The sequence below is a fragment of the Tyto alba genome, unplaced genomic scaffold (genome assembly GCF_018691265.1).
Source record: "Tyto alba isolate M040663 unplaced genomic scaffold, T.alba_DEE_v4.0 Super-Scaffold_49, whole genome shotgun sequence".
Lineage (NCBI taxonomy): Eukaryota > Metazoa > Chordata > Aves > Strigiformes > Tytonidae > Tyto > Tyto alba.
The window spans coordinates 4,280,662-4,295,668 of NW_024881325.1; the positions used below are offsets into that span (position 1 = coordinate 4,280,662).

Genomic DNA, 15,007 nt, shown 5'->3' on the forward strand with positions numbered 1-15,007 from the left:
GTAAGTGTGTGGATTTGTAAGTGCGTGGACGTCCGTGAGATTGTGAGATTGTGAGTGAATGCTGTGTGGTGATTGTGTTAAGTGTGAGCGTTTGGAGTGAGTGTTTTACAAAAACAAGATGGGTAATACTCAGGGAGGGATATTAAAAAAGAGCCCTCTCGGCTGTATACTTGCCCATTGGCAGGATATTGCAGGGAGCGGAGGTACGGAAAGCAAAAGGACTCTTGTAAAATATTGCAATCAGTGGTGGCCGCTGTATAAGCTGGAGGATGGTGCTAAATGGCCGCTTAATGGAACACTGGACTATAACACTCTGTTACAACTTATGTTGTTTATAAGGAGAGAAGGAAAATGGGATGAGATATCATATGCGGATATGTTTTTTACTTTGCGAAATCACCCAGAGTGGCAAAGGGACTGTGGGTTAGTACCCCCACAGGACCCTATGGTGCTCGCACTTGAACGAGAAAATAAGGAAAGTAGGGGTAAGTTGAAAAGGTGTTGCTCGTCATGTAGCATTGGACAGAGATGTACAAAGGTAGATAAGGTTCACCAAACCTCAGAACAAGATGATGATTTGTTTAAACCTCCCCCCCGATCACAGAATCGGGATGGTGACTCGGAAGAAACCCCAGACTCTCCCGATAGTCCGGTATCTGCCCACACTAGACAAAAAACTGCAACAAGTATTTTACAGGCACCCCTTCGGGAAGCCGTGGGACCGGAGGGTGGTACAATGTTGATTAGGGTACCCTTCACCACCGTTGATTTGGAAGCATGGAGGGGAATTGCGAAAAAACTATAGACGCGATCCACATGATGTAGCTAAACACTTCCAATTCATTATAAAACAGCATAACCCGGATTGGAGTGATATACAACTGCTATTAGAATATATGACTGAAACTGAGAAACAATTGATTTTAAAAACAGCAGGAGACTTGGCGGAGGATCATTATAAGATCACTGGGGGGGACGTTAAGGAATATTTTCCCCTCCAAGACCCAAAATGGGAACCAAATAGATCGGCACATATGGAAAGGTTACGGGCGTATCGAGAATGGATTGCAAAGGGGATAGAAAGAGCGATCCCTAAAACTATAAATTGGTCAGTTTTATATGCAGTAAAACAGGGTCCTTCCGAGTCCCCATCTGAATTCTTGGATCGACTGAGGGATGTAATGCGCCGTAATACACCGTTGGATCCGGGATCAGAAATAGGAATACAACAACTAGTTTCCTTGTTCATGGGCCAATCCACAAGAGACATAAGGCGAAAACTTCAGAAGCTGCGCCCTACGGAAAGTAGGAATCTGGAGGTATTGTTAGAGGAGGCGTGGAAAGTGTTTAGCAACAGGGAAGAAGAATGTCGACAAGGACAGATGAAGTTGATGGCCACTCTGGTTCAGAGACCGGCCAGGCAACGACCGCGGCTGGGGTGGGATCAGTGTGCTTTGTGTAAGGGCTTCGGGCATTGGAAAAAGGAATGTCTAAGGAATAGGAGGGAGAATGGGAAGGCTTCAAGGAATGTAAAAATAGCAAATGTAACAGAGGACTGACGGGGACCTGGGGGATCTACCCTGGCGGATCCACTGGTTAAAATTAAGCTGGGGAGAAAAAAAGAAGAAGTAGAATTTTTGGTAGACACAGGAGCAACGTATTCGGTTTTGAATCAAGCTTTAATACCACTGGGGAATGACTATGTTATGGTAAAGGGAGCGACCGGCCAATCTGAAAAGGCGTATTTTTGTAAACCTTTAGAGTATAAATTGGGAAAGCAATGGGGAATTCATAAATTCCTTTATATGCCTAACTCCCCAAAAGCTCTCCTGGGGAGGGATTTGCTGGAACAACTGGAAGCGAAAATTGTCTTTGAGAAAGGGGAAGTCACCTTGGAGGTAAAAGATCAGCAGTACATTCAAGTGCTGAGTCTCACTCTAACTAGTTCTTCGTCAGGAGGAGAAATTAGTGAGGAAATTTTAGACCAAGTATATCCGGGAGTTTGGGCTACCGATGTACCTGGAAGGGCGAAAAACGCTCTACCGATTGTGATCAAGATTAAGGAAGGTCAACGACCGGTGAGAATTAAACAGTATCCTTTAAAAAGGGAGGATAGGGAAGGAATCCGACCGGTAATAGAAAAATTTTTGCAATTAGGGTTATTAGAAGAGTGTGAGTCTGAGTTCAATACCCCTATACTGCCCATTCGGAAACCTGATGGGTTGTATAGGGTGGTTCAGGACTTACGGGCTGTAAATAAAATAGTTGAAGATCTCCACCCAGTAGTAGCAAACCCTTATACCCTGTTAACTGTATTAACACCAGAGTTGATTTGGTTTACTGTCTTAGATTTGAAGGACGCCTTCTTTTGCCTTCCTCTCCATAAAGCCAGCCAAAAGTTGTTTGCATTTCAGTGGGAAAATCCTAAAACTGGTCGAAAGACCCAACTCACCTGGACGGTGTTGCCACAAGGGTTCAAGAATAGCCCTACTCTTTTTGGCAACCAGCTTGCAAAGGACTTGGAATCCTGGGAAGCCCCATCCGAGAAAGGAAAATTATTGCAGTACGTGGACGACATTTTGATCGCTACTGAGACAGAAGAGGACTGTGCAACGTGGACGGTGAGCTTGTTAAATTTTTTGGGACTGCGGGGGTATCGAGTTTCTAAGAAGAAAGCCCAGGTGATACAACGTAAAGTAAACTACCTGGGCTATGAGATCACTGCAGGGCAAAGAACTTTGGGACAGTCCCGTAAGGAAGCCATATGTCAAACCCCGAAACCTCAGACAGTAAAAGAATTAAGAACCTTTTTGGGAATGACGGGGTGGTGCAGGCTATGGATCTATAATTATGGACTGCTTGTTAAGCCCCTGTATGCGCTAACAAACACCGAACAGACGCACCTTGAATGGGATGAGGAGGCTGAGCAAGCCTTCGATTCACTGAAGAAGGCTTTGATGTCGGCCCCGGCTCTAGGACTCCCAGATGTGAGTAAACCGTTTTTTCTCTTTTCTCATGAGAAGCAGGGCATTGCCCTGGGAATACTGGCACAAGACCTAGGTCCATATCGACGAGCTGTCGCCTATCTCTCTAAACAACTAGATGCAACTGCAAAAGGGTGGCCTGGGTGTCTGCGAGTGGTGGCTGCCCTGATACTGAACATACAGGAAGCTCGGAAGTTCACTCTGGGCCAGAAAATGACTGTCTATGTGTCACATACAGTGTCGGCAGTCCTGGAAGCAAAGGGAGGGCATTGGCTTTCCCCACAAAGATTTCTGAGATACCAAGCTGCACTAGTAGAACAAGATGATGTACAGATAATAGTCACTAATATTATCAACCCAGCTTCTTTCCTCAGTGGTAACATGGGAGAACCAGTGCACCATGACTGCTTGGAAACAATTGAGGCAACATACTCAAGTCGCCCTGACCTAAAAGAAAGCCCCATGAAGGATGAAGAGAGCTGGTTCACGGATGGAAGCAGTTACGTCCTGAACGGTAATCGATATGCGGGGTATGCCGTTACCACCAGTCAAAAGGTAATAGAATCAGGACCTCTGCCTGCAAATACGTCTGCGCAAAAGGCAGAAATAATTGCTTTAACCCGAGCCCTGGAACTAGCTAAGGGTAAGATCATAAACATATACACGGACTCCAAGTATGCTTTTGGAGTTGTGCATGCACATGGAGCAATCTGGAAAGAAAGGGGACTATTGAACTCCCAAGGGAAAAACATTAAACATGCGGAAGAAATTTTGAAGCTATTGGAAGCTGTTCAATTTCCTAAGAAGGTGGCAATTATGCATATTAAAGCACACCAAAAGGTGAGCTCTGAATTGGAAAAAGGAAACGAGCTGGCGGATAGGGAGGCAAAACGGGCGGCCAAAATAGAGATAAAGACTGAAGGAGCACTTATTCCCGATAGGCAAATTTCCTTGGAAAGTAAACCAGAATATACCAGGGAGGATCAGAAACTTATTGCAGATTTGGAAGGGACATATAACAAGGAAGGGTGGGCTTATACCCCACAGGGGAAATTAATTATCCCCTCTCATTTACTATGGCATTTTACACGAGAGGAGCATAGAAAGAGACACTGGGGAGCAGAAGCTTTGTATAGTCATTTGATAAAAGAGATTGTAGCCAGGAATTTGTATACCACGGTAAGGCAGGTGACTCAACAATGCGACATCTGCCTCCGGACTAATCCCAAAAACGCCCCCAAACTAGAAATGGGTCAGATTGGGAAGGGCAACGGACCTGGGCAACAATGGCAAGTAGATTTTACAGAATTACCAAGAAAAGGGGGGTATCGATATTTGTTGGTACTGACTGATACCTTTTCAGGCTGGCCAGAAGCATTCCCTACTAGAACCGTTAAGGCTCGGGAAGTAACTAAAGTACTGATACAAGAAATAATACCACGATTTGGGGTTCCGGCAATCATATCCTCAGATAGAGGACCACACTTTGTCTCAAAAGTAGTACAACAAATTAGCCACCATTTGGGTATAGATTGGCAGCTTCACACCCCGTATCGCCCTCAGTCAAGCGGTCAAGTGGAAAAGATGAACCACTTAATCAAACAGCAAATTGTAAAATTGGGGCAAGAAGCAAACCTGACATGGCCTCAGTCCTTGCCCTTGGCCCTTTTACGCATACGGACAAGGCCAAGGGCAAGGGAAGGGCTGAGCCCCTTTGAAATTTTATATGGACAACCATACGGGGTACAAAAAGGAATATCCACACAAATTGGAGATGAAATTATGAGCTCCTACATGGTGGCGTTAGGGAAACAACTCAATAAGATCAGAAAACATGTAATTGGTACTCGAGGTAGAGGGCTGGATGGACCTGTACATAATATACAACCTGGGGACTATGTATATGTTAAGTCTCTTACAGAAAAAACCTTGGAGCCACGGTGGGAAGGGCCATTCCAGGTGCTGCTCACGACGTTCACAGCCATCAAGATTAAGGAATACTCGGCCTGGATACATCACACCCGAGTGAAGAAAGCCCCTAAATCTCCATGGAAAGTTACCCAAGTTCAACCAGGAAGATTACGCTTCTCACGATAAGTCTGATAATCATTTTTCCTTTAATGTATAGTCAAAGGTTCAGTGAATGGCCATGGTCCCAGGCCCACATTGGGTATACTGGAAGTATGGGGATAGGCAGCACACACACGACTCTAAATTTGGCTACTACAGTTATACAGGGGATAAATGTGAGCTCAAAAGAAGAATGGAATCACACCTATTAAGGAGTACAACAATTGCAGGGAACATTGGGACAAGAAATTAAAATAGGATGCAGAGCAATTAATGAGTCTACTCACTGGGCAGCAAAACAGATCACAGTAAGAACACGTATGGAATCTGGGGAACCGGGCGCCCTTTTAGCAAACCAAGTCTGTGATACAACAAAATCAGATTGTTGGTATAACTCTACTCTTAACCAATCAATTTCCGTAGTATGTCTCTGGGTCAAGGGGCAGCCGATATTGGGATTATCCTTCAGATTTCATATAATAATAAACAACGCAACAACAACACCAACAACTGAAAAGACAACCAGCACAACAACAACAGCGCCAAACACAACTCAAACAACTCAACCCCAAACAAAACCAGGGCCTAAGATTTATGAAGTTGGCCCATATATGATTAGGAATGTGGACCAACAACAATTATTATTTAACCCAGATTGGTCTCTTAAGCGTGTTGAATTGATAATACAGACTAATATCTCCGAAATCCAACCAGCCTGTCTTCCTTTCGTAGAAACATCTTTCAAGGGCTGGACGAGATGGACACAAAAACAAATGCACCTTGAAAGCAGAACAAAAAGAGATTTAACTGGAGTATTAGGAACGGGGTTGGGAGTCTTGAATAGAATCGATTCAGAAGTATTAATGAACAAGTTGGTCACTGCAACAAGTGATTTAACAAGGCTAAAGCAGCCTCTGCAGTCATCTTTGTTGGCATTGGGAACTAGTCAGTGGCAAGTTTCAAAAATATTGCCAATATGGGAAAAGAATGAGGACCAAGATCACAGATTAATACTAGATGCACTTAGTATGGCCCAGAATAATGTGTCTTTAGCTTTTAGTTGTATACAGGCACAGTTATGGCTGCAGGCAACCGCTGCCTTGATCATAAGGGAAGGGAATGAAGGAATTTTTCCAGTTGAAATCCGAAAGGCTGTTTGGGACGAAGCTACCAATTTTGAAAGAAGATTCCAATCTTGGTGGACTATGGTGAATTTTACCTATGACTCCACTACTAACATGGCTACTGCCTTTGTGCTCACCATACGTAATGCTACAGTTTATGTAATCCATCCCATCATCGCATTAGGGTTAAACCATGAGGATACAGTGCTCTATCCTTCAGAGCATAGAGCATGGGCCCGGAAGGAGAATGAGAAATGGCAGACTGTAAACGTGGAATCTTGTATTACTCGAGAACAACAGGGGTTCATCTGTGAAAGTAATACAATTGACACCAGAGACATATGCCTTGACACTGAGCAAAGTATCTGTCACTTCGAAATTCACCCAGATAATAGTAAGAAAACTGTGATTATATATGCTGGTCAAGGCTGTATATGTTTAAGAACCGCTTGTGTATTCGTAGAGATAGATCCTGACAATGTAACTTTGTTTACTGGGAATCATTCTAATTTTTGTATTTGTAACTTTGTTAAGATTACTGGGTGTGACTTTGTATATTGGGCACCAGTGGTTTCCCACCAGTTGATAAAATCTAAAATCATAAATTATCTCGAATTATCACCTACACCTATTGGAATGAACCTTACATTAGTAAGGCAATTGATTAAACATCAAGATTTGTTAGGGATCTTGAGAGAAATTCAGAGAAACGGAGAGAAAACTTTAGTTACTATACACCATGATACAAAAGAAATAAACAGGGTTTTGCAAAGAACAAAACAAGATGCAAGTCACAACTGGTGGGATACTCTTTTCGGTTGGTCGCCTTCTGCAACAGGGATTCTTAACATTATGATACACCCCATTGTGATTCTACTAGGTAGTTTAGGAATTTTATTAGTACTAACCATCATTTTGTATTTATGGGTCTGGAGAATGTTTAAAAGAATAACAGCGATGCATGAGGCTTTATATTATTTGGGGGATTGCTGAAGTAAAAGAATTTACTCAATATAATAAGAAAAGGGGGGATTGATACAGGGCCAAAATAGGAACAGGGGATGTAAGGGTTAACATGAGAATAGCAAGAAGGGGATAATAGCAAGAAGGGGATAACAAAAGAAAATAGTTCAAGGGAAATAGTTTAGATAACGGTTAACTGTCTGCTTAGTGAGCAGACAGTTTATAAAACACGGTGAGCTCTCTAGGCTTTATCAGTACCAAGCCGGTTGGAACTAGACCCACGGTTTGGACAACAGCCAGTAAGAAACTGAGTATGCGCAAAACCTGGGGTCACAGAGCGGACAGGAGGAAGAGGAGCTTGACTTCATCCCCAAAGACCCCCCCGACCACCACCAGAAGACACTGCGCAGACTCAACTAGGAGGAGATTATGGAAATGCTAATTATAATATGAAGCGGGGATAGGTGTTGAATATGTATAGGCGTATTGCGAAATATTATGAATATGTAATCATTTGCTCTATAAATCTTAGGTAACAGCATCACACGTTGGGTACACAATAGGAGGAGTTATCCCCTGTGTACCTCAGCGCTGAATAAACATACCTACTTTACAATCTATCAGATTGTGGAGTCTATTTCCGCACGTCATTCACGACCCCTGCCCAGGACCAAAGGAACTCACTGCGCAGACTCAACTGGGAGGAGATCATGGAAATGCTAATTTTAATACGAAGCGGGGATAGGTGATGCATATGTATAGGCGTATTGCGAAATATTATGAATATGTAATCATTTGCTCTATAAATCTAAGGCAACGGTGCCACATGGTAGCACACACATTAGGAGGAGCGATCCCCTGTGTGCCCAGCGCTGAATAAACATACCTACTTTACAATCTATCAGATTGTGGAGTCTGTTTTCACACGTCAGTTTTGGTGAGCCAGGCAGGAGACTCTCTGCTCGACTACGGGATCGACTGCGGGGCGGACTCTCCTAGGCGCGCCCCGAGCACTTTCCTCGGAGGAGCCTCCGCTACCAGCCGCTCACCGTGGGAGCAGACAAGGACTTCCTGAAGCCGCAGACTAAACGGTATGTTCAAGGATAGGAGCCTGTAAGTCGTACGCGTGGCTGGGGCAGCTGGTAAATCGCGCAGAGACGTCTGGCGTGCAGCTAAGCCGGGTAGGTGCACCGAAAAGGCGCGAATTCGTGCGGGTTAGGGGAGTCTGGGGGGCAATTATATCTTGCCACAGACCGATAGAGCGGTCGCTGGCTCCAATCAGGGGGACCTGCTGGCCGATAGGGCGGCCACAGGCAAGAGTGATTGAAAGGACCTGTTGGCCAATAGGGCGGCCACAGGCAAGAGTGATTGAAAGGCATTTTGTTTTGTAGTGTTTTGTTTTGTTGTGTTCTGTTTTAACTTCAGATGAAAGTGCTGTAAGTATGTGGACGTCCGTGAGAATGGGAGATTGTGAGTGATTGCTGTGTGGTGATCATAAGATTGTGAGTGATTGCTGTGTGGTGATCGTGTTAAGCGAGTGTTTTACAGAAACAAGATGGGTAATACTCAGAGAGGGGTGTTAAAAAAGAGCCCTCTCTGCTGTATACTCGCCCATTGGCGGGACATTGCAGGGAGCGGAGGCACGGAAAGCAAAAGGACTCTTGTAAAATATTGCAATCAGTGGTGGCCGCTGTATAAGCTGGAGGATGGCGCTAAATGGCTGCTTAATGGAACACTGGACTATAACACTTTGTTACAACTTATGTTGTTTTTAAGGAGAGAAGGAAAATGGGATGAGGTATCATACACGGATATGTTTTTCACTTTGCGGAATCACCCAGAATGGCAAAGGGACTGTGGGTTAGTACCCCCACAGGACCCTATGGTGCTCGCACTTGAGAGAGAAAGTAAGGAAAGTAGGGGTAAGCTAAAGAGGTGTTGCTCATCATGTAGCATTGGACAGAGATGTACGAAGGTAGATAAGGTTCACCAAACCTCAGAACAAGATGATGATTTGTTTAAACCTCCCCCCCGATCACGGGATCAGGATGTCGACTCGGAAGGAACGGCGGACTCTCCCAATAGTCCGGTATCCGCCCACACTAGACAAAAACCAGCAACAAGTATTTTACAGGCACCCCTTTGGGAAGCCGTGGGACCGGAAGGTGGTACAATGTTGGTTAGGGTACCCTTCACCACCGTTGATTTGGAAGCATGGAGAGGAATTGCGAAAAACTATAGATGTGATCCACATGATGTAGCTAAACACTTCCAATTTATTATAAAACAGCATAACCCGGATTGGGTGTGATATACAGTTACTATTAGAATATATGACTGAAACAGAGAAACAATTGATTCTAAAAACAGCAGGAGACTTGGCGGAGGATCATTATAAGATTACCAGGGGAGACGTTAAGGAATATTTTCCCCTCCAAGACCCGAAATGGGAACCAAATAGATCGGCACATATGGAAAAGTTACGGGCGTATCGGGAATGGATCGCAAAGGGGATAGAAAGAGCGATCCCTAAAACTATAAATTGGTCAGCGTTATATGCAGTGAAACAGGGTCCTTCCGAGTCCCCATCTGAATTCTTGGATCGACTGAGCGATGTAATGCGCCGTAATACACCATTGGATCTGGGGTCAGAGGTAGGAATACAGCAACTAGTTTCCTTGTTCATGGGCCAATCTACAGGACACATAAGGCGAAAACTTCAGAAGCTGAGTCCTACGGAAAGTAGGAATCTGGAGGTATTGTTAGAGGAGGTGTGGAGAGTGTTTAGCAACAGGGAAGAAGAATGTCGACAAGGACAGATGAAGTTGATGGCCACTCTGGTTCAGAGACCGGCCAGGCAACGACCGCGGCTGGGGCGGGATCAGAGTGCTTTGTGCAAGGGTTTCGGGCATTGGAAAAAGGAATGTCCAAAGAATAGGAGGGGGAATGGGAAGGCTTCAATGAATGTAAAAATAGCAAATGTAACAGAGGACTGACGGGGACCTGGGGGATCTACCCTGGCGGATCCACTGGTTAAACTTAAGCTGGGGAGAGAACAAGAAGAAGTAGAATTTTTGGTAGACACAGGAGCAATGTACTCGGTTTTGAATCAAGCTTTAATACCACTGGGGGACGACTATGTTATGGTAAAGGGAGCGACCGGCCAATCTGAAAAGGCGTATTTTTGTAAACCTTTAGAATATAAATTGGGAAAGCAATGGGGAATTCATAAATTCCTTTATATGCCTAACTCCCCAAAAGCTTTTCTGGGGAGGGACTTGCTGGAACAACTGGAAGCAAAAATTGTCTTTGAAAAAGGGGAAGTCACCTTGGAGGTAAAAGATCAGCAGTACATTCAAGTGCTGAGTCTAACTCTAACTAGTTTTTCGTCAGGAGGAGAAATTAGTGAGGAAATTTTAGACCAAGTATATCCGGGAGTCTGGGCTACCGATGTACCTGGAAGGGCGAAAAAACGCACTACCAATTGAGGTTAGGATCAAGGAAGGTCAACGACCGGTGAGAATTAAACAGTATCCTTTAAAAAGGGAGGATAGGGAAGGAATCCGACCAGTAATAGAAAAATTTTTTCAATTAAGGTTACCAGAAGAGAGTGAGTCTGAGTTCAATACCCCTATACTGCCCATTCGGAAACCTGATGGGTTGTATAGGGTGGTTCAGGACTTACGGGCTGTGAATAGAATAGTTGAAGATCTCCACCCAGTAGTAGCAAACCCTTATACCCTGTTAACTGTATTAACACCAGAGTTGATTTGGTTTACTGTCTTAGATTTGAAGGACGCCTTCTTTGCCTTCCTCTCCATAAAGCCAGCCAAAAGTTGTTTGCATTTGAATGGGAAAATCCTAAAACTGGTCGAAAGACCCAGCTCACCTGGACGGTGTTGCCACAAGGGTTCAAGAATAGCCCTACTCTTTTTGGCAACCAGCTTGCAAAGGACTTGGAATCCTGGGAAGCCCCATCCGAAAAAGGAAAACTATTGCAGTACGTGGACGACATTTTGATCGCTACTGAGACAGAAGAGGACTGTGTAACGTGGACGGTGAGCTTGTTAAATTTTTTAGGACTACGGGGGTATCGGGTCTCTAAGAAGAAAGCCCAGGTGATACAACGCAAAGTAAACTACCTGGGCTATGAGATCACTGAGGGGCAAAGAACTTTGGGACAGTCCTGTAAGGAGGCCATATGTCAAACCCCGAAACCTCAGACATTAAAAGAATTAAGTACCTTCTTGGGAATGACGGGGTGGTGCAGGCTATGGATCTATAATTATGGACTGCTTGTTAAGCCCCTGTATGCGCTAACGAACACCGAACAGACGCACCTCGAATGGGATGAGGAGGCTGAGCGAGCCTTCGTTTCACTGAAGAAGGCTTTGATGTCGGCCCCAGCTCTTGGACTCCCAGATGTGAGTAAACCGTTTCTTCTCTTTTCTTATGAGAAGCAGGGCACTGCCCTGGGAATACTGGCACAAGACCTAGGTCCATACCGATGAGCTGTCGCCTACCTCTCTAAACTACTAGATGCGACTGCAAAAGGGTGGCCTGGGTGTCTGCGAGCAGTGGCTGCCCTGATACTGAACATACAGGAAGCTCGGAAGTTCACTCTGGGCCAGAAAATGACTGTCTATGTGTCACATACAGTATTGGCAGTCCTGGAAGCAAAGGGAGGGCATTGGCTTTCCCCACAAAGATTTCTGAGATACCAAGCTGCACTAGTAGAACAAGATGATGTACAGATAATAGTCACTAATATTGTCAACCCAGCTTCTTTCCTCAGCGGTAACATGGGGGAACCAGTGCACCATGACTGTTTGGAAACAATTGAGGTGACATACTCAAGTCGCCCTGACCCGAAGGAAAGCCCCATGAAGGATAAGGAGAGCTGGTTCACGGACGGAAGCAGTTACGTCCTGAATGGTAATCGACACGCGGGGTATGCCGTTACCACCAGTCAAAAGGTAATAGAATCAGGACCTCTGCCTGCAAATACTTCTGCACAAAAGGCAGAAATAATTGCTTTAACCCGAGCTCTGGAACTGGCCAAGGGTAAGATCATAAACATATACACGGACTCCAAATACGCTTTCGGAGTTGTACATGCACATGGAGCAATCTGGAAAGAAAGAGGACTATTGAACTCCCAAGGGAAAAACATCAAACATGCGGAGGAAATTTTTAAACTATTAGAAGCTGTTCAACTTCCTGAGAAGGTGGTGTTTATGCATATTAAAGCACACCAAAAGGTGAACTCTGAATTGGAAAAAGGAAACGAGCTGGCGGATAGGGAGGCAAAACGGGCTGCCAAAATAGAGATAAAGACGGAAGGAGCACTTATTCCCGATAGGCAAATTTCCTTGGAAAGTAAACCAGAATATACCAGGGAGGATCAGAAACTTATTGCAGATCTGGAAGGGACATATAACAAGGAAGGGTGGGCTTATACCCCACAGGGGAAGTTAATTATCCCCTCTCGTTTACTATGGCATTTCACACAAGAGGAGCATAGAAAGAGACACTGGGGAGCAGAAGCTTTGTATAGTCATTTGATAAAAGAGATTGTAGCCAGAAATTTGTATACCACGGTAAGGCAGGTGACTCGACAATGCGACATCTGCCTCCGGACTAATCCCAAAAACGCCCCCAAACTAGAAATGGGTCAGATTGGGAAGGGCAACAGGCCTGGGCAACAATGGCAAGTAGATTTTACAGAATTACCAAGAAAAGGGGGGTATCGATATTTGTTGGTACTGACTGATACCTTTTCAGGCTGGCCAGAAGCATTCCCTACTAGAACAGCTAAGGCTCGGGAAGTAACTAAAGTACTGATACAAGAAATAATACCACGATTTGGGGTTCCGGCAACCATATCCTCAGATAGAGGACCACACTTTGTCTCAAAAGTAGTACAACAAATTAGCCACCATTTGGGTATAGATTGGCAGCTTCATACCCCGTACCGCCCTCGGTCAAGTGGTCAAGTGGAAAAGATGAACCACTTAATCAAACAGCAAATTGTAAAATTGGGGCAAGAAGCAAACTTGACATGGCCTCAGTCCTTGCCCTTGGCCCTTTTACGCATATGGACAAGGCCAAGGGAAAGGGAAGGGCTAAGCCCCTTTGAAATTTTATATGGACAAACATACGGGGTACAAAAAGGAATATCCACACAAATTGGAGATGTAATTATGAGCTCCTACATGGTGGCGTTAGGGAAGCAACTCAATAAGATCAGAAAACATGTAATTGGTACTCGAGGTAGAGGGCTGGATGGACCTGTACATGATATACAACCTGGGGACTATGTGTATATTAAGTCTCTTACAGAAAAAACCTTGGAACCACAGTGGGAAGGGCCATTCCAGGTGCTGCTCACGACGTTCACAGCCATCAAGATTAAGGAATACTCAGCCTGGATACATCACACCCGAGTAAAGAAAGCCCATAAATCCCCATGGAAAGTTACCCAAGTTCAGCCAGGAAGATTACGCTTCTCACGATAAGTCTGATAATCATTTTTCCTCCAATGCATAGTCGAAGGTTCAGTGAATGGCCGTGGTCCCAGGCTTACATTGGGCATACTAATAAGACTAGAAATGTGAGCAACCACACGTTGGCTACTATAGTTATGCAAGGGACAAATGTGCCCACAAAAGAAGAATGGGATGCCTATCCAGGAGAACCACAATTGCAGGGAACATTGGGACAAGAAATTAAAATAGGATGCAGATCATTTAATAGCTCTACTTACTGGGCAGGAAAACAAATTACGGTAAGACCATATAAAGCTGGAAGAACCCCTTTAGCAACCCAATCCTGTGACTGTGAAAAAACAAATTCAGACTGTTGGTATAATTCTACTCTTAACCAATCAATTTCCGTAGTATGTCTCTGGGTCAAGTGGCCAGTTGGATCCCAGCCGCTATTGGGACTATCCTTCAGATTTCATATAATAATAAACAACGCAACAACAACACCAACAACTGAGAAGACAACCAGCACAACAACAACAGCGCCAGACACAAGTCAAACAACTCAACCCCAAACAAAACCAGGGCCTAAGATTTATGAAGTTAGCCCATATATGATTAGGAATGTGGGCCAACAACAATTATTATTTAACCCAGATTGGTCTCTTAAGCATGTCGAATTGATAATACAGACTAATATCTCTGAAATCCAACCAGCCTGTCTTCCTTTCGTAGAAACATCTTTCAAGGGCTGGACGAGGTGGTCACAAAAACAAATGCACCTTGAAAGCAGAACAAAAAGAGATCTAACTGGGGTATTAGGAACAGGATTGGGAGTTTTGAATGGAATCGATTCAGAAGTATTAATGAACAAGTTGGCCACTGCAACAAGTGATTTAACAAGGCTAAAGCAGCCTCTACAGTCATCTTTATTGGCATTGGGAACTAGTCAATGGCAAGTCTCAAAAGTATTGCCAGTGTGGGAAAAGAATGAGGACCAAGATCACAGACTAATACTAGATGCACTTAGTATGGCCCAGAATAATGTGTCTTTAGCTTTTAGTTGTGTACAAGCACAATTATGGCTGCAGGCAACCGCTGCCTTGATTATAAGGGAAGGGAACGAAGGAATTTTTCCAGTTGAAATCCGAAAGGCTGTTTGGGACAAAGCTACCAATTTTGAAAGGAGATTCCAATCTTGGTGGACTATGGTGAATTTTACCTATGACCCCACTACTAACATGGCTACTGCCTTTGTGCTCACTATACATAATGCCACAGTTTATGTAATCCATCCCATCATTGCATTAGGGTTGAATTATGAGGAAACAGTGCTCTGTCCTTCAGAGCATAGAGCATAGGCCCGGAAGGTGAATGAGAA

The 15,007-nt window shown here is 44.3% G+C and overlaps 1 protein-coding gene across 1 annotated transcript; it reads left to right on the forward strand.

The window, feature by feature from the left end:
* The first annotated feature begins 6,259 nt into the window (after positions 1 to 6,259).
* LOC122154819 lies at positions 6,260 to 13,659 on the forward strand. The gene is given in 3 exon segments (XM_042806981.1): positions 6,260 to 6,320; positions 8,260 to 8,322; positions 10,967 to 13,659. Coding segments are annotated over 3 exon segments (2,817 nt in total).
* The last annotated feature ends 1,348 nt before the right edge of the window (positions 13,660 to 15,007 follow it).